Genomic DNA, 20,299 nt, shown 5'->3' with positions numbered 1-20,299 from the left:
CATTCAAGCCCAAAAAGGAAGTCAGCACCGCAAGGCCACTTGATCTCCTTCACATGGATCTATGTGGACTTATGAGGGTGCCAAGCAGAGGACGAAAGAAGTATATCTTTGTAATAGTTGATGACTATTCCAGATTCACCTGGAACTTGTTCCTCAGGACCAAGGATGAAACCTTTGAAGTGTTTGTTGCCTTTGTCAAAAAGATCTAAGTGAAGATGGGTAATAAAGTAGCATGCATCAGGTCTGATCATGGGACGGAGTTTGACAATGTCAAGTTCGATGAATTCTGCACTAAAAATGGCATCAGACATAATTTTTCTGCTCCAAGAACACCTCAACAAAATGGTGTTGTGGAGAGGAAGAATATAACTCTTGAAGACATGGAAAGAACAATGCTAATTAACAGTGAGATCGCAAAGTTTTTCTGGGCAAAAGTTGTCAATGTTGCATGCTACTTGGTAAACAGGTGCATGATCAGGTTCCTTTTGAACAAAACTCCATATGAACTGATGAATGGAAGGAAGCCCAAGCTGACACATCTAAGAACTTTTGGGTGTAAATGCTTTGTTCATAACGATGGAAAGGAAGCTCTTGGGAAGTTCTATGCCAAAAGTGATGAACGAATATTTCTGGGATACTCATCTCAAAGCAAAGTTTACAAGGTTTACAACAAAAGGACTCAATGTGTAGAAGAAAGCATTCATGTGATCTTTGATGAAGCTCACCTCTCCTGCGAAAAGGACAGACATGTTGATCAAGATGGAGAGCCCTTATCTGTGCCAGGTGAAGTAATTAACATGGCAAATGGAAAGGCAGACATGATGAGCCATGTCAAGGAATCTAGTGAAGAAGATGCAAATACATCTCCATCAATTAGAGAGGAACCTGGCCCCCCGATTACAATAACTGAAGCTGAAAATAGAGTTGTTGATGCAGTCCAAGGAACTCCACTCTGTGAAGTAAGAAGCGCTCAAGACTCCCAGTAAGATATGCATGGTTCCTCTACCAATGAGACTCAGACACCAAATTGGAGGTTCAAAAGTTCACATCCTCTTGACAACATAATCACTCCTCTTGACTCGGGAGTTCAAACCAGATCAAAATCAAGAAACTCACTTGCCTTCTCAGCTTTTCTTTCCCAAATAGAGCCCAAAAGTATAAAAGAAGCACTGAAAGATGCAGACTGGATCACAACTATGCAAGAGGAGTTGCATCAGTTTGAAAGGAACAAGGTATGACACCTGGTTCCTCGACCTGCTGATCGAACCATTATAGGAACCAGGTGGGTATTCAGAAACAAACTTGATGAGTTTGAAAATACAACAGAAACAATGCAAGGCTTGTGGTTCAAGGCTACGATCAGGAAGAAGGGATTGATTATGATGAAACATTCGCCCCTGTAGCTCGAATGGAAGCCATTAGAATTATGATTGCCTTCACATCTCATATGGATTTCACACAATTCCAAATGGATGTCAAAAGTGCATTTCTAAATGGCTATATGAAAGAAGAAGTTTATGTAAAGCAGCCTCCTGGTTTTGAGTATCACGGACACCCTGATCATGTGTTTAAACTAGATAAGGCTTTGTACGGGTTAAAACAGGCTCCCGGGTCTTGGTATGAAAGATTGTCAAAATTCCTTCTGGAAAATAGCTTTGCAAGAGGGAAGAATGACAACACTCTTTTTCTAAAGAAACGAGGGAGGAACCTACTCATTGTTCAGGTATATGTTGATGATATCTTCTTTAGAGCCACAACTGACTCTCTCTGCGAAGAATTTGCTAAACTCATGGGGAGTGAATTCGAGATAAGTATAATGGGAGAACTGAATTTCTTCCTAGGACTTCAAGTGAAACAATCTAAGAATGGAACATTGATAAGTCAGCAAAAGTACATCAAGGAGCTGCTGAAAAGGTTTGATATGGAAGCATCAAAAGTTATCGACATGCCCATTGCAAAAACTACTCGTCTAGACATGGATGAACCTGGTTCCCCTATAAACCAGACTATGTATAGAGGGATCATAGGGTCATTATTGTATCTCTACAAGCAAACCGGACATTGTTTTTAGCGTGGGTCTCTGTGCAAGGTTTCAATCCAATCCAAAGGAATCTCATCTGAAGGTTGTCAAGAGAATACTGAGATATCTCAAAGGAACACAGGACATGGTCCTCTATTATCCTTTAGGATGCTATGCTGACACTGATTATGCTGGATATCTGGTGGACAGGAAACACACGTCTGGAATGGCACACTTCCTGGGTTCCTTCTTAATCTTATGGGGTACAAAGAAGCATAACTCTGTGGCACTTTTAACTACAGAAGCTGAATATATAGCAACTGCCTCTTGCTGTACTTAACTTTTGTGGATCAAGCAACAATTGGAAGATTTTGGAGTATTCTCAGACTGTGTGCCACTCTTATGTGATAATACTAGTGCACTTAACATGGCAAAAGTCGAGTTCAACATAAGAGGACCAAGCACATTGATGTATGTCACCACTTCCTCAAAGACAATGGTGAGAAAGGGTTTATATGCATGAAATTCTGCAGCACTGAAGACCAAATTGCATATATATTTACCAAAGCCCTGAGCAGAGAATACTTCGAGCAAAATCGTCTGGCATTGGGATTAATAAAACCCAATAGAGAACCTGGTCCCTTAATGATTGACTATGAAAGAAAGGTTCGGGTAAACTTAGCTAAAATGTGTTTTCCGGCAAAGTACGCTTGATGATTATAGAGTAAATAAGCATTTGAGGCTGTATACACTGGTAAAAAAAACAAAGCTTACAGACAAGAGATCTGTCAGGGAACCTGGTTCTCCTGACACTGGTTAGTAGTTTCTCTGTTCTCTCATGCACAATTCTGAACAACTAAAACAATTGCCACATCATTAGCATGTCAGATTTTAGTTTTGCATCTTTTGAACCCAAACGCCTCACTAGTTATAAATCGACCTATCTCCCTGAAACCTGCCGCTTTGTTTCTAACCAATCCCTCTGTCATCATTAATACATCTATCTCTGTCACCGCACTTCACACATAAACACTTCCAAACCTGTTTCCTATTCCTTCTCTCTTCAGTTCACCAAATCTTCTCTTCTTCCCACCATGGCTGAAGATCAAATGATCTCCAGTACTATCGAGTCCTCACCAGTCGAAACGCCAGCGCCAGACTCTGCTTCTCACACTATTGATAACCAAAACCCTAGAACAGAGTCACCCCCACACTTCATCTCCTCTCCTATCCATTTGATTTCCTGCTCTCACAAGAGTCCCAAGTATCAAACTCTCGCAGGAGGTGTTGCCCAGAGCTCATCTCTTACCTCGCCAGAAAAGAAGTATGTCACGAGTATTGCTGAGAATGAAGAAAATCGAAAAATCTCAAGTTCTCCTATAGAAGAAAAGTCAAAAGCAGACTAGGTTGAGGGAAATAAAGTCATCGACTCAACAAAGACCGCTCTCGAACCCCAGTCCACAGGTGTCTCTCCTACTTCTCTCGAGTTTCTTATGAATCTGCAAGAAAAGGAAGCAATCGAAAATATGCTTCCATCGCCAATGAAGGGGTTTTTGTCGGAGGAAGTGAGGACGGTCTTAAGACTCATGGGGAAGCATCTGGGCCTGTTGGGGAGGATAGTGAGCTTGTTCCTGCTGAACCTTCAGCATAGGAAGGTACTATTGGGGAACCTGTTGGAGGACCCGATTTGCCTTTAGAGGATCCAACTCCGGGTCCTACTTAGGAACCCCAGGTCAGTACTAACCCTACTCCCTCTCCTCATCTAGATGTTGAGCCTCTAAGTGTAATCATGCCTGAGACGGGTCTTGCGTCTGAAAATAAAAAAGAGGATAGTGAAGAAAATTCTGATGACTTACCAATTGCCAGTCTGTCTAGGCGTAGAGTAGTAGTTGTGGAGAGCCCACTCCTAAGCGACCCACAACAAGGTTGCAAAAGAAGGAATCTCTTGAGTCTGTTCTTAAGAACAGTCAGACTAAATCAAGGAGAAAACAATTAGTGAAGGATGGCAATTCCAAATGAGAAGATAGTTCCGGTTGTGAGTGTGGATGAAGAAGAAGCGAAAGAACCTAGTACGTTGACAAGGAAGTTGTCACAAAAGCATGGTGTTCTCAAACCAAACGGGAGATCTTCTGTGTCTTCTAAATGTCGGACTAGGTCTGCTGATGTTGTTGCTACTGAGAATGTGGAGAAAGATTCAGGTGAAAAATCTATGAAGTCTGATAAAAAGAAGAAAGGTGTTCGCAAGACTGCTAAGAGAAAGGTTGATACTGCTGATGAACCTGGTCCCTCAAAGAGGGCCAGAACTGATGATCCGAGGAGTGCTGAGAAAGAAAGATTGAGAAGTCAAAAGGTACTCTGGGGGCATACATTTGCCTCTGATGTCTTGGTGGAGGCTGGTATGAGACAGTTAGTTGAGATATGTGATTTCGAACAATGGACACACTTGTTCACAAGTGGTGCTGCTAGGGTATATGAGGAGGAAGTTCAAAGTTTTTATGCCGACTTGTACAAGGTTGAGGATTGTCACATTTGTGCCTTGGTGAATGGGGTTGACATGGTATTAGACCCTGCCTTGTTGGGATCTATTCTTGGTGTGCCCACTGAAGGGATATCTAGTGTTCAAGGAGCTTGTACTCAGAATTTCAAAAATCCAATCTTGAAGGACAGAGTAGTTCAGCAAGGGGAACGGGTTCAGAAGAAGGCCCTCCTTCTTATTTACCAATTGCTATTTGAGATGGTAAACAAAGTGTTGCTGCCTTGAGCTGAGCGAAGATCCATCACCTCTCGTGCAGACCTGTTCCTCATGGAAGCACTGGATGACTTTACTACCATCAATCTGCCTGGGATCATGATAGAGCACATGAACAAAGTGGCTGATTTTAACGATGGTAATCATGGGATGCTGTTACGACCCAAACCAAGACCGGTCGTGATGGCGCCTCTCGTTGGGACAAGGCCAGCCAACTAAACCCGATTCATCCTTTTAAAAACAATTAGACAGTTCATAAGCAGTTTAAATATGATTTAACGATAATAATTAGCGGAAATACAACCCGACACAGCCCAAACCGGGGTGTCACAAGTCACGAGCATCTATTAGAGTATAAAACAACCACAAGGTCTGAAATATGCGAAACAGGACTGATAAACAAAGGGAGAAAAACGGTGCTACGAACGCTGGCAGTCACCTTGCTAACTCCGATAACTCTGCCTCCGCTCAGTCAAAACCCACTATCGGGTGCAAAAATACCTGCATCTACACACACGGTGCAGGGAGTAAAGTGAGTACTCCAACTCAGTGAGTAATAAAGGTAAATAACAACTGAGCAGTAAGAAATCACGTAAAGCAAACCAACATGCTGTATAGAAGCAGTGTAGAACCCTTTGAGCAAAAAAAAAGCAGTGAAGCTGTAAAATCTTTAGAAATATCTTAGCTCAGCTTAAACTCTTTTGAAAATGACTTTTTCAACAGTTACGCAATGAATGCAAAATAGTTAGTGTCGATAAGCACCGAAAATCCGCCCCTCGGGCACAAATACCACAGTATAACAGATAAAATGACCAGTAAATATGAAAGATGAACACATAAAGGTTCGCCCCTCGGGCACATATCTCAGAACAATACCAGCCCCTCGGGCTCACTCTCAGAATAGTATCAGCCCCTCGGGCTCACTCTCAGAACACTCTCAGCCCCTGGGGCTCACTCTCATAACAATGGGTACCCGCGCTCACTGTGGGTGTGCAGGCTCCGGAGGGGCCCCTTACGGCCCAAGCGCTATATCAAGCCACCTCGTGGCATCATCTCTCGGCACTCGGCCTCACATCACTCGGCACTCGGCCTCACATCACTCAAGCCACCTCGTGGCATATAAATATATCTCAGGCCCTCGGCCTCATATCACTCAGTGTATCCTCACATATGGCCCTCGGCCGCGCTCAGTCAGATATCATCACAAGCCCCTCGGGCATTAGTAAAACAGTAGTTCTCAGCCCAAAACATCATTTATAAATATCATTTAAGTTTCAAATCTGAGTAAAAGGTGGCTGAGTTTGTAAAACAGTAGATATGAACAGGACTGAGTTCAAGCAATAAGTCGAACAGTGAGGAAATAGTGATAAAAATCCCCGAAGGGTTCAAATAATTGGCACGAAGCCCAAATATGGCAATCAGCCCAAATCATGACGATAACAAACAAGTTTCAGTCAAATACACGGTAAAATCATCAATCGGGACGGACCGAGTCACAAATCCCCAGTAGTAAAAGACCCCACGCTCATCATCCAGCGCGTGTCTTACCTCAATATAGCACTACGATGTGCAATCCGGGGTTTCAAACCCTCAGAATATCATTTACAATCATTACTCACCTCGAACCAGCAAAATCTCTAGCTCGCAACGCCTTTGCCCCTCAAATCGGCCTCCACGCGCGTCGAATCTATCCAAAATCAGAACGAATACATCACCATATGCTAAGGGAACAAAGCCCAAGCGAAAACAATCAATAACGGGCATAAATCCCGAAATTACCAAAACCTGAGCCCCAGGCCCACTTCTCGAAACTCAGAAATTTTTACATCAGTAGATTACTCGTCTCCCCACGAGTTCATACATATCAAACATACTAAAATCAGAGTCCAAATGACCCCTCAAATCCCCATTTAAAGGCCTCTTAAACTCAAGCCATAATCCTCCATTTTGCCCTTTTAATTCCTTCAATTACAGCCCTAAATTCATGAAATACAACCAAAAAAATTGAGTTTTAGGTCCAAAATTCCTTACCTTAACGAAGTCTCTTGATTTCTCTCTTCAGAATCGCCCAAAAAGCTCCAAGGTCGAAGGCAACCATGGTGAAATAACCCAAAATCGCGAAATGAAATAACATATATGGTCTGCCCAGGCCTTTCCGCATTTGCGGCCCAAAACCCGCTTCTGCGGTACCGCATATGCGGTCAAATCCTCCGCTTCTGCGGTTCTTCACTTAAAACCCAAAATCGCATATGCGATTGAACTTCCGCATCTGCGGCTTCGCATATGCGGCCTTCTTGACCGCTTCTGCGGTATGTGCTCACCTGACCAAATTTCGCTTCTGCGATAATTCACCCGTATCTGCGGCGCCACATCTGTGGTCCCAATCCGCAGATGCGAAAATACCAGAAGCAGCAATATTAGTTGCTGCAACAAAATTCCAAATCTCTCCGTTGACCACCCGAAATCACACCCGAGGCCCAGGGACCTCAACCAAAAGCACAAACATAACCCAATACCTTATTCAAACTTGTTCCAATCATCAAAACACCTCATTTAATATCAATTCACCCAAAACACATCGGATTCAAGCTTAAGTTTATAAAAATCTTCCGAAATACGCTTTTGATCAAAAACCCAACCAAACCACGTCCGAATGACCTGAAATTTTGCACACACATCCCAAATGACATAATGAAGCTACTGCAACTCTCTGAATTTCATTCCGACCTCTATATCAAAATCTCACCTATCAACCAGAAAACACCGAAATCTTAGTTTCGCCAATCCAAGCCTAAACCTTCCACGGACTTCCAAAATGCATTCCGATCACGCTCCTAAGTCCCAAATCACCTAACGGAGCTAAGCAAATCATAAGATTTCCGATCCGAGATCATATACAAGCAAGTCAAATCTTGGTCATACCTTTTGAATTTCAAGCTTCAAACTGAGAACTGTTCTTCCAAATTCATCCCGATTACCCTGAAAACCAAAACCAACGGTTTACATAAGTCATAATATACAACAGGGGGCAAGTCATGCCCGAGAACTGGCAAGCAAAGTGCAAAAACTCAAAACGACCGGTCGGGTCGTTACAGCTGACATATGGGTTCCATCTTACCAAGGTCTTCGAGCACCGCAAGGTTCCTCTCGGGTCCAGTTAAAGTGGGTGCCAAGAAGCAAACTTTTTCAAAAATCACTCTTCATGAATGTGAGTGTATAGAAAAATTTGGAGGGGTTGCAAGCACTTCAACCATTTCTCAATTAATCAATGCTCAAACCAGTGCTACTACTGAGATAAGGCAATTGAAATAAAGGAATGCTATCTTTGAGACTCAGATAAGTCAGCTGCAAGAGGCACCTGGTTCCAATCACTCTCAGAGCGAAGAGGTTGCTCGCCTGACAAAGGAGAACACTGAGCTGAGGAAATAAGTGGAGGACCTGAAAGAAAGATTGCAGGATGAGCAAATGTCAGCAAATGCTCGTATGGATCTAGTCCTCCAAGCAATTTCCTCTGCTTCCAAACCTTCTCCTCCCAGTGCTTCTTAAATTATGTCCCCTCGGTGTCCAGTCTCTCCTTGTCAGTTCTTATGATGATAACTTGTGGTATTTTTGTTGATTGTTATAATGTGTGGATGTGGTAGTAACATTTATTCTGCTCCTGCTGTAAAATCCAAAACTTTGTTAATGCAAGCTTTTCCCTTGTTGATGTTTATACCGTGCTTTTATGCTCTGTCCTTAATCATGACTGTGTGCACATATGTGGCATGAGTTAACTCAAAACTGGACTTCCTTCTTGCTTACCTGTTTCTAATCTTTTTATGATGCCATGGGGGGAAATAATTGCACTGATTAAGGGGGAATGCAGAGCTTCAGGGGGAACTTAAGGTCTTTCTGGTTCACAATCTGGTTCTTTATGACTCTTTCTAGGATCCACAATTATAAGTTTGTCATCATCAAAAAGGAGGAAATTGATAGGTTACAAGTACTTTGGTTATAAGTACTTTACTTTATGTTTTGATGATCTAACAAACTTACTATCCATAACCAGATAAGGAACCTATTACACATTTACAAGACCTCAAGATCACAAGGTCCCGGGTTGGGATTCAACGTGGAATATGATTCAACACTTCAAAATTGGAAGGAACAATTGAGGGACGAGGTCCCTACCAGTTCCCGAGGAGACTGTACGAAGTCAACTTTACAGTTGGAAGTTGTTGCCTGCACATGCTATAGTGCAGGAACATTGCCACAGTCAACTTTCTAGGGAAGACTTTTTACCTACCTTGCTTACATCATTGTAAGTGATGTCACACACGTGTATATGAATTGAAGGGAGGTAAAACAAATTACTTGAACACTTAGAGATTTTCACTCAAGCTCACTCACGTGACTATCCAGCAAGAAAGTTTCAAGTGCTTCAAGAACAAAGAACAAAGCAACTATGGACTAGTTCCCATATCGAGTTATTGTATGTCCTTAGTTGACTTGTAACTTTGTAATAGTTCTTCAAATTGTAATTCCTATCTAGCTTATTTAGAAGCATGTTATAGGAACACCTTTGTAAACCTTAAACCTGTGTGTTTGAGTCTTGACTAGAGTTAGTCATGTTGTAAAGTCTTTGTAATAAAGCTTATTACAAAGAGACTTGTAATAGAGTATTACGAGTTAGTAAGGGATTAATAGTTTAATTCCTAGGTTGCATAGGTTCTAATCTGAAAGTTGCTCAGTAGTGAAGTTGAAATCCTACAAGGTAGGTCGTGGTTTTTAATCCCATTGAGCTGGGAATTTTCCATGTAAAATTCTTCTTGTCATTTAATTACTGCTGTGTGTGATTGTGTATTGTTGGACCTGATAAAGAACCTAGTTCTATATAGAGTTTGGTGGAACCTTATATTCTACCAACATGAATGGAAAGTAAAACAGGGGTAAAGAGGCTGGATCTTCAAAATTGACAGCAACACAGGAACAAGTTGTGATCTTGCAGGCGGGAGGGCACCAAAAAAAGGATAGGGTAATCCAGCAAGTTGAAGTGAGTAGACAAAATGAAAAGGGGGTCCAAATGCAAATTGCAAAGCCTAAGATTCCCGAGTCACCAGCTCCAACTATCAAAGGAGGAAGGATGGCAAGCTGTTAAAATCAGGTATGCGTCAAAAAATGCACAACCAAACCCTGAGCAAGCGGTGGATGTAATGAATGAATTCAATCTGCTCAACGGGAATGAGGGGCAACTGAATACAGGGAGTTGTTCAAGTACACAGATATGTGGTCCGAGTAGCAACTAGGGAGATAGGGAAAGTGTACCAATCAATTCCAAATGAAGCTTGTTATTTGGAATGTGAGAGGTCTCAATAAGAGTTATAAGCATAGGGAATTAATGAAGTTCATAAAAGATAATAATGTGAGGATGCTTTCCATCTTAGAGCATAAGGTTAAGGAACAGTATGCTAGTACAATAATAAAAAAAATAGCCTCACAATAGCAATGATGTAATAACTATAATGCAAATGGGAAAGGAAGAATATGGATCTTTTTGGATCCAGATCAAGTACAATTCAATGTGCTGGATCGACAGGAGCAATTTATACATGGTTAAACTCTAGTATATTCTCCAAAGCAGCAATTCAGTTTTACATTTGTTTATGGATTACATAATACTGGTTATAGGAAGAGATTATGGTCTGGCCTAAAAAGTTGGCATTAATAACAACAGGGACCTTGGCTATGCGTGGGAGATTTCAATGTTGTCCTACATATAACAGACATAACAATGTTGTCCTACATGTACAAGAGAATGAAACTAGAGATTCCAAGAGTCCCTTAATGATACAAACATGACTAAGATTAGAGCAGCGGGGAGGAACTACACCTAGACAAATAGCCACGTGTTTAGCAAGATTGACAAGGCAGTAGAAAATACATAATGGATGATCCAGATGACTCAATTAGATGTGTTAGTAATGGATCCTTACTTGTTAGATCACTCACCACAGATTGTCCAAATGGAAGAGTTCCCAAAGAAGGCCAAACCATTCAGTTTCTTCAATCACATTGCAGATCATGATGGCTTCTAAAGCATAGTGAAGGAAGCTTGGGGTAGACAATCAAGATCATGTATAAAGGCAATATGGGAAAAACTAAAGAAGGTGAAGAATGTCATCAAGACTTTGCATACCACAGACTTCCAGGGTGTAGAGGCAAGGGTTAATAATACTAGACAAAAGTTGAAATAAGTTCACGAAAAGGTAAGAGATAATAATGCACCTTACAACATCTTTGAGGAAGAAAAAGAGCTGAGAAAGCAGCTGGAAAAATGAGGCTTAATTGAGAAATTATTTATCAACAGAAGTCTAGGATTCAATAGTTAAAATTTGGGAGACTCCAATTTTGCCTACTTCTATGCCTCCATGAAGAATAGAGTTATCAAAACAATATCCGAAAGCTGATAAGCTCAGAAGGAGAAATTATCCAAACTGAAAGGGCACTGAATATGAAGTTACAGGCTTCTACAAAAAATTGTTGGGATCTTCTGCATGTAGCTTGCCAGCAATTCAACCTGGGGTAGTGAAGGAAGGTAACATCCTAGAAAAGAAGCAACAACTGCAGCTCATTGAATCTGTAACTGCTGCATAAGTATATAATGCACTGTGTGGAATTGATGATAAGAAAGCTCCAGGATGTGATGGGTTTAATTCCCTATTTTTTAAAAGGACATGGTCGACTATTGAACAGAAAATCTCAAATGCAGTTACCAGGTTCTTTGCTACAGGAGAGACGCACTTGCCAATAACTGTCACCTCAATCACTCTGATACCAAAGGTGAAACATCCCTCAAGTGTAAAAGAATTCTGACTTATTTCATGTTGCACAGTACTGTGATACCAAAGGTGAAACATCCCTCAAGTGTAAAAGAATTCAGACTTATTTCATGTTGCGCAGTACTGTATAAGATTATATCTAATATCTTAACAAATAGATTATAGGGAGTTATGGATGCACTGGTCGATAATAGTCAATCAGCTTTTGTTCCAGGAAGAGTTATCACTGACAATATTATACTAAGCCATGAGTTAGTGAAAGGCTATGGTAGGAAAGGGGTATCACCTAGATGCATGATCAAACTAAACATGCATAAGGGTTATGAATCTGTGGAATGGACTTATTTAAAACAAATTCTCACAGGCCTAAATTTCCCTACTGTGTTTGTCAATTGGAATATGAAATGTGTTTGCATAGTCTCATCTCTATCTTGATAAATGGCAGCCCAACAGAACCATTTAGAGCCAAGAAGGGACTAAGACAAGGGGATCCGTTGTCACCTATCTGGTTGTTTTAGTCATGGAGTACTTATCAAGGATGCTGAAAACCTTACAATCCTGCTTCAATTGTCACTCTAAATGTGATAAAGTGAATATAGTGCAGCTGGAGTTTGCAAATGATCTTCTGCTGTTCTGTAGAGGAGATACCATCTGTTCAGATGATGTATGATTGTTTCAAAAGATTTTCAATGGCATCAGGTTTAACAGCAAATATTCAGAAAAGTTCCATCTATTTTGGTGGTGTGAGCCAAACTGTACAACAAGAGATCCTAGACTCACTGGGATTCTCTAGAGGAGAACTCCACTTTTAAGTATTTAGGGGTGCCCCTGAGTACAAAGAGGATCTCGATCGTGTAATGCCAACCATTAATTGAGAGAATGCTGGGAAGAATCAACTCTTGGACTTCCAAGTACTTGTCTTACGCATGCAGACTGCAGCTCATTAAAATTGTGCTATTCTCCATTCAGATTTGCTGGTAACAGATCTTTGTATTACCGAAAAAGATCATTAAGAGATTAAGACTACGTATAGAACCTACTTATGGACTGGTGGAGTGGAGAACTCAAGGAAGGCCTTACTAGCTTGGAAAAAAGTGTTTTATCCAAGGATACAGGGGGCTTCAATGTACTGGATTTACATACTTGGAACAAGGCAGCAATGCAAGCTCCTATCGAACTTTTGCAAGAAAAAGACAAGTTGTGGGTGCAATGGCTCCATATATAGTATGTAAAGGTACATTCAATCTGGGATGCTACTCCAACACAAGCATCATGGGTGGTTCTGAAGATTTTTAAGGCTAAAAGCTATAATGAGGAATAGGACTAAGCATGAATGAGTTGATTAGCTGGGAACACTTCTCTATTAAGAAGCTTTATCCGAAAATGAGGGGTAGTGACCAGAAAGTATCTTGGAAGAGACTGATCTGGAATAATGTAGGAGATCCCAAATGGAACTTTATAATAAACTTGGCTATACAGATGAGACTACTCACTAAGGACAGACTAGCTACATGGGGGGGGGTTACTCAAGATCTTGACTGCTCCTTGTGCAGGGATGCTGCCGAGTCAATAGACCATCTGTTTTTTGGTTGTGCGCTATCTAGCATTGTTTGGACTAAACTTATGACATGGCAGCCGACACATTTCCAGTTCGAGGTTAAACAGCTAAACAACAATACAACAGGCTATAACATGATTTAATAATACTACACAGCAGATAATATCATCACAATGCGGAAGTACAACCCAAACACAGCCCAAACCGGGGTGTCACTAGTCATGAGCATCTACTAAGTGTAAATACAACTGACAAGGTCTAAAATGTACTCAGTACAGTCTAATAGAATGAAGAGAGAGAAAGCAGTGTTGCGAAGGCCGACAGCTATCTTGCTAACTCCACTGAAAATTGCCACCAAGCTCAGAAAAATACCTAAATCTGCATAAAAGGTGCGGGGAGTAAAATGAGTACTGCCAACTCAGTGAGTAATAATCATAAATAAAGAATGAGTGATAAGAAATCACGAAAAGAGCATCAACATGCTGTATAGAAGCAGTTTCAAAACCAGTAAGAAAGCAATGAAGCTGTAAAATCCTTTAAAACATCTTAGCTCAGTTTAAACCCGTTTGAAAATGACTTTTTCAACAGTTGCGCAAATAAATGCAGAACAACTAGTGCAGATAAGCATAGAAATCCGCCCTTCGGGCACAAATATACAATTGAGCAAGTAAATGACAGGCAAATAAGAAAGATAAGCACATAAGGTTCGCCCCTCGGCAATATCTCATAACCGTACCAGCCCCTCGGGCAATCACATAGAACAATACCAGCCCCTCGGGCTATATCTCACATCACACTAGGTACCCGCACTCAATGGGGGTGTGCAGACTCCTGGAGGGGCCCCTTACGGCCCAAGCGCAATATCAAGCCATCTCGTGGCATCATAAATAGGTCCTCGACCTCATATCAATATCAAGCCACCTTGTGGCGTACAATCTCAGGCCCTCGATCTCATAATCAAATCAGTGTATCACCGCTGCGGCGTGCAGCCCAATCCCAAAGATATGTATCACCACTGCGGCGTGCAGCCCGATCCCAAAGATATGTATCACCGCTGCGGCGTGCAGCTTAATCCCAAAGATATCCTCACAACACAGGCCCTCGGCCTTACTCAGTCAAAAATCACATAATCTCTCGGGCAAACAGTAAAACAGTATTTCTCAGCCCAAAACATCATTTAAATATCATTTGAGTATTTAAACAGAGTAAACATGGCTGAGTTTTGAAAACAGTGGAAATAACATGACTGAGTTCAAGTATAAAGTCAAAACAGTGAGGAAACATCAACAACAATCCCCGAAGGGTTCAAATACTTGGCACGGAGCCCAGACATAGCATTCAGCCCAAATAGTGATGATAGCAAATAGAAATTAACTACGCGGTAAAATCATCAATCGGGACGGACCAAGTCACAATCCCCAATAGTACACGACCCCACGCTCGTCATTAAGCGTGTGCCTCAAGCCCAAATGGTCCTTCAAATCCAAAATTAAAAGTCCAATTTCTCAAGCCCTAGTTCTTCAATTTTAGGCTTAGCTTTCATGATTTTTTAGGTGGAATTCACATAATAATCGAGTATTGAGTTCAAAAATCTTACCTCCAGGTGATTCCCCTTGAATCCCTCTTCAATTAGCTCTCCCGAGCTCCAAAATGGCTCAACAATGGAGGTTCTTAACCTCAAAATCGCGGAATAGCCTTTTTAAAACATTCTGCCGAGGCATCAAAACCCTTCTACGCGAACGCGGTCAAAGCCTCGCGTTCGCGAAGCACAAATTTCCGCTGACCAAAATTTCCCTTACGCGAACGCGACATCTAGCTCGTGAACGCGAAGACTTGGCTCCCTAACCCTACGCGAACGCGACTCCCTTCTGCTAACGCGAAGGACAAACAAATCCTCAAACCCAGCTGCTCATTTCCCCTACACGAACGCGGATCTTCCATTGCGAACGTGATGCACAGCGAACTCAGCCCTTCGCGAACGCGAAGGCTAAAATCTCAACCATACCAGCTAACCCTTCGCGAACGCGAGGGCCTACTCGCGAACGCGAAGGTCAAATGCCTGCAACACTGAACAACAATTTTCTGCAACTTTCCAAAACATGAAATGGTCCGATTGACCACCCGAAACTCACCCGAGGCCCTCGGGACTCAACCAAACATGCCAACATATCCATAACATCGTTCAAACTTGTTCCAATCTTCGGAACACTCAAAACAATATCAAAACATCAAATTTGCATCGGATTCAAGCCTAAGAATCCCAAAGTCTTCCGAAATACGCTTTTGATCAAAAACCCAACCAAACTACGTCCGAATGACCTGAATTTTTACACACACATCCCAAATGGCACAACGAAGCTGCTGCAACTCTCGGAATTTCATTCCGACCCTTATATCAAAATCTCACTAATCAACCGAAAAATGCCGAAATCTCAATTTCGCCAATTCAAGCCTAAACCTTCCACGGACTTCCAAGATGCATTCCGATCACTCTCCTAAGTCCCAAATCACCTAACAGAGCTAACCAAATCATAAAAATTCTGATCCGAGATCATATACAATCAAGTCAAATCTTGGTCAAACCTTTCAAATTAAAGCTTCAAACTGAGAATTATTCTTCCAATTTATTCTGATTACCCTGAAAACTAAAACCAACGATTTACATAAGTCATAATATATCACACGGGGCAAGTCATGATCGAGAACTGGCGATCAAAGTGCAAAAGCTCAAAACGACCGGTCGGGTCGTTACATCCTCCCCTACTTAAACATACGTTCGTCCTCGAACGTGCCCAGAGTTGTTCCGAAAGCCAATCAATCGCTGAATAACCTTACCATGCATGTACCCGGGGGTGATCCCATGTCACCCTATCTCATAAAGGTCTGATTACACATTGCAACTGAAATTTCGCAATCCAATCTAGCCCACAAACCTCAGAACCACATTTCTACTACGGAAATCCTCAATACGATCAGAATCTCACATTTATACTGTGAATAAGCCCGAACAAGCTGTAATAACCCATACCTGCAACCTCAGGTGAAATTACATGATGTACCACATAACTGAAACGCTTGTAGCGATAACTTCTAATCACAGCAGCTGCACAGAACAACCAAATACCGGTAGAAAACCTCTTATCAACTAAAGTCTCATCCCAACACTTTCATATACTGCCAATGATAAATAGAACACACAGTAAGCCATAACCATTTCTTAGATCAACCATTCATGATGCCACTTCTCCTTTGGCAAAGACCATAGCAAATTTCTGAGCCGAACCCCGATATTATTCTTCCTACATGCTAAAACCGAATTCGTTCGCATTCATTAAAGATCCCATTGATCTCTTCTAATCCAACACAACCACTCTAGTGACATGACACCTCAATGTAGACTAAAGTCGCAACTTGCGCAATCCGCGCACCAATAAGAACAATCCGAACATACTCAAATCATGAAAGTGGCTCAAATGAAAGAGTTGTACCTCAAGCTCACCAGTACCACCACAACACAAGGCTGAGAACTCGTCTCACATCATAGGAACAGAACACACGAATCTAACCCGCAAGGTCATATCTCCACACAACTTCGCTGCAATGCGCGATCCTATCCAAATACTGCTCCACATGAAACACCTCAAGTCACTCTGCTCGAAATTGACGACCACGCGCAATTGATGTCTAGAACCCAAGCAAATCATCATAACCATGGTGAAGCAAATAATATACACCACACAAACCCGAAAGGACATAATCGATATGCCATTCACCGAGCAACCCCCAATTACTCTTCTCGCTCGAGTTTCCCTATGAGACCCGAATAGAGCCGCACTATATGTGCCCATAACCAACAAATCAACAACCTTGCCACAAGGAACACATCCGAAAAGTCCCTCACCACCGGAACTGAATCAATATGAGGAGCCTCTGCATTGACATCCATCACGAGAGCCCAAAATAAGAAAACAATCCTTCCCAGCCATCCGCTGGGCCTTCAAAATATAAAACCACCCTACTAAGAACATAATCCGTCGAACCTCGCCACTCGATCTGTGGCATTCCTGGCATAACCAACATCGCCGCCTTAGCGCAATAGCTCAGAATGGCACAATACTGAGACAACCAGTCCATACCCAATATCACCTCCAAAATCTAACGTACCAAGCAACAAAAGATCCACTCGGGTCTCCGAACCCCGATAGTCGCTAAATAATGCTGATACACGCGACCCACAACCACAACATAGCCTGAACACGAGAACTCCCAGTCTCCAACTCCATATAGCACACGAATCACATATCCGACTCCAATTCCACCGTTCGAGCGCATACCACATCTCTAATATCCAGCCACTCCACGAGAGATACTCTAACATTCTTTTGTGCCTCCAAGCAAACTCGAATATCAGCAGTCGATCTAACAAGAAAGTGCCGCAATACTACCGAAGTACCATCAACTTAATCATATTGCCTTATTCTAAAATATATACCCTCGTCAAATTACCTCCAACTAGCAATACCATTTCCTTAATCATCTGAAGATCATTTCCCTAACCATCTGAAGCTCATTTCACTAATTATCTGAAATTGCCCGCTGCCTAAGAATGTTATGGCCTTCCGTTCAGAACTGATCTGCAACCTTACACACGCAAATCTTAACCCCCACACATACTGCATATACCAATCCATCCCAAAATAACACGAGAATTTCATATCCCTTCCGAACCACAAGCTACTATGTATTCAACCAACCAAGGACTTTTCCATTGATACCATTCTAGAAGAAAATCACTATACATCTCAAGCTCCTCACGCCAGCAGAAAATATACATCTCTAACCGTGGTAGAATCAACAAGAACTCTCTGACTCCCCTTGCACAAAAACCAAGTCTGATAGGACTGAATCCTCCTAGCTCAATCCAACCTACGCAGGCCACTAAAACCCAAGAGCATCACCGCGAAATACCTGTAGCACTCATTACCTTGTAAACACCCAAAGAACTAATCATATCCTTACCATACCGATCTGGCCTACTACCAAGCTATCCCATCTATCCGAGCTCCCTTCTGATTTACCTTCAATGGATACTCCTTCTTGCCATAGCATCACATTTCCTCAACCCAAACTCACCACACGAGACCCAAGCATAATACCACACAGCCTAAGGCTCATAACCCGCTGAATACTCTTTTAAATGCTCGCAAAAGCACCACATTTAAGATACCCACCCTGAAAGGACTTACTGCAAATCTAAAGCCCTTACCTTCACCTTCCCGATACTGATATGTAGAACCCCACAATTTATAGAAAATACCACAAGCCTTGACATCTCCCAATGAAAACTCAGTTTCCAACCACATATGCAACTTTACAATACCCAATTGTTATATGTAGAATCTTGAACACATTAGAATCATTCTCGCAAGTCATACTCTACTCAAACCGCAATTAGCCCGACCAAAAGAACCGAACAACCTGTGCCTCATCAGCACTCCGACCCGCAGAAGGTAACCTTATTCCAATATAACCAAGCAACTTCCTGCCCCATGCACCGAGCCTTCCTTACTAACAACAACTCAAGTAATTCCCCGATTCTCATACACCCACAAAGCATAACATAACTTTTATTGAAATTTCCTTTACTCGAGCCATAACTGACTCACAAATACGCCTCGAACTGGAACCATTATAACACATCACCGTGCAATCAACTATTCAATAGCAGACTCCCCCACTTGGCTCGAAGCCATAGATCAAAGCACACATCATAATTCATAACGCTTATACTTTATTTCTGCCATAATACCATAGTGAAATTTACTCAACCCTTCATAAGCTCGTGGAACACAGACCATCTGGTACTTCATATCTTCTGCAACTCTCGCATTTGATCACGTAACAATTAAACCCATTCTCTTAAGCAGCTCAAATTCAAATTGCAACATACATATTTCACTTGTAATTGAGATCTTCTAACCGACAACACAAGGATCACACAACTTCAGGACACTTCGCAGGAGATAACCCACCTGCTTCGCCTTAAACTAACATTTATATATATACCTTCTACCGTCATAACCATTACGCAGTCACTTAGTCCTCATGAGTCTGAACTCATACCGTAAAATGAAATTTACTTCACTCCCAACTAGGAAACATGAAAAGATTCATCACACACCCATAACTCGGGGATAAAACTCGAATCAAGACGGAAATCGGGCACCTAATAGTGCTTCTATCCTCCAGCAGACCCTTCTCGTCGCTTCCAGAGTCGCCACTTGGGAGATTAATGGTGTCCCAAGTCACCGGTTGAATCCCGATCTGAGGAAATTATGACTCTGTTAACAGTCTGCGAACCAGAAATCCGAGTAAGGAATTATGTTAACCCGGGAGAAGGTGTTAGGCATTCCCGGGTTCCGTGGTTCTAGCACGGTCTCTCAACTGTCGTATTTGATTTTACCTGATTTCAAAACATGTTCTAACTCGTGTGCTTTTATTAGTAAACCGCTGTCATTTTTTATTTTTAATAAGACTTGCAACGTTGTGAAAATGCGTCTTGAACCACGTCGCACCAGTGCACCCGTGATTGTTAATACATTTCAACTTCGTTGAGATTTGGATTTGGGTCACATAAATGTGCACCCGAATTTAGGGAAGTAATATTATTAAAGTACGCGCCTAAAGCAACTACGTGTTTATTATATTTGGGGAAGACCATGAAATTCGCTAAATGGTCCGCCCGAATTCTAAGCATTTTATATAACATCTATTGAGGGCCCCGCATTTTATTTTGTGAGGCTCGTCTCACTATTTTATTTAAAGGCCACTCCTAAAGTGACTACAATTTTCTACTCACTTTGTCTCTAAAATAAAATAACAGAAAACAAAACCTAGTTAATTAATCGTGTTGTAAACTTATTACCATTAAATCCTGAATCTTTCATTTAACTCATAATTCTAGCAATTTTGGGCTTTGATATCGGTTGAAGCAACCAGCGAGCCCAGTTGGTTTAATTTTGAATCTGCCCGGTTTTGCCTGTTGTTATTACCTTTGGGCCCAAATCTTCAGTTCTTTCTAACATGAATCAATTTTCCAGCACCATTAACAATAAAGTCCAGGTTACTTGATTCTACGGACATTCACGAGCAAG

The 20,299-nt window shown here is 41.7% G+C and overlaps 1 protein-coding gene across 1 annotated transcript; it reads left to right on the top strand.

The window, feature by feature from the left end:
- Positions 1,177-3,671, top strand: LOC109226080. The gene is made up of 6 exons (XM_019390884.1): positions 1,177-1,232; positions 1,327-1,617; positions 2,231-2,352; positions 2,407-2,519; positions 3,088-3,344; positions 3,527-3,671. The coding sequence occupies exons 1-6, from the start codon at positions 1,177-1,179 to the stop codon at positions 3,669-3,671; spliced, it is 984 nt and encodes a 327-aa protein (XP_019246429.1).

The sequence above is a fragment of the Nicotiana attenuata genome, chromosome 5 (genome assembly GCF_001879085.1).
Source record: "Nicotiana attenuata strain UT chromosome 5, NIATTr2, whole genome shotgun sequence".
Classification (NCBI taxonomy): Eukaryota; Viridiplantae; Streptophyta; class Magnoliopsida; order Solanales; family Solanaceae; genus Nicotiana; species Nicotiana attenuata.
Note: the sequence above shows the minus strand (reverse complement) of the source record. Positions and strands in the feature narration are given on the sequence as shown.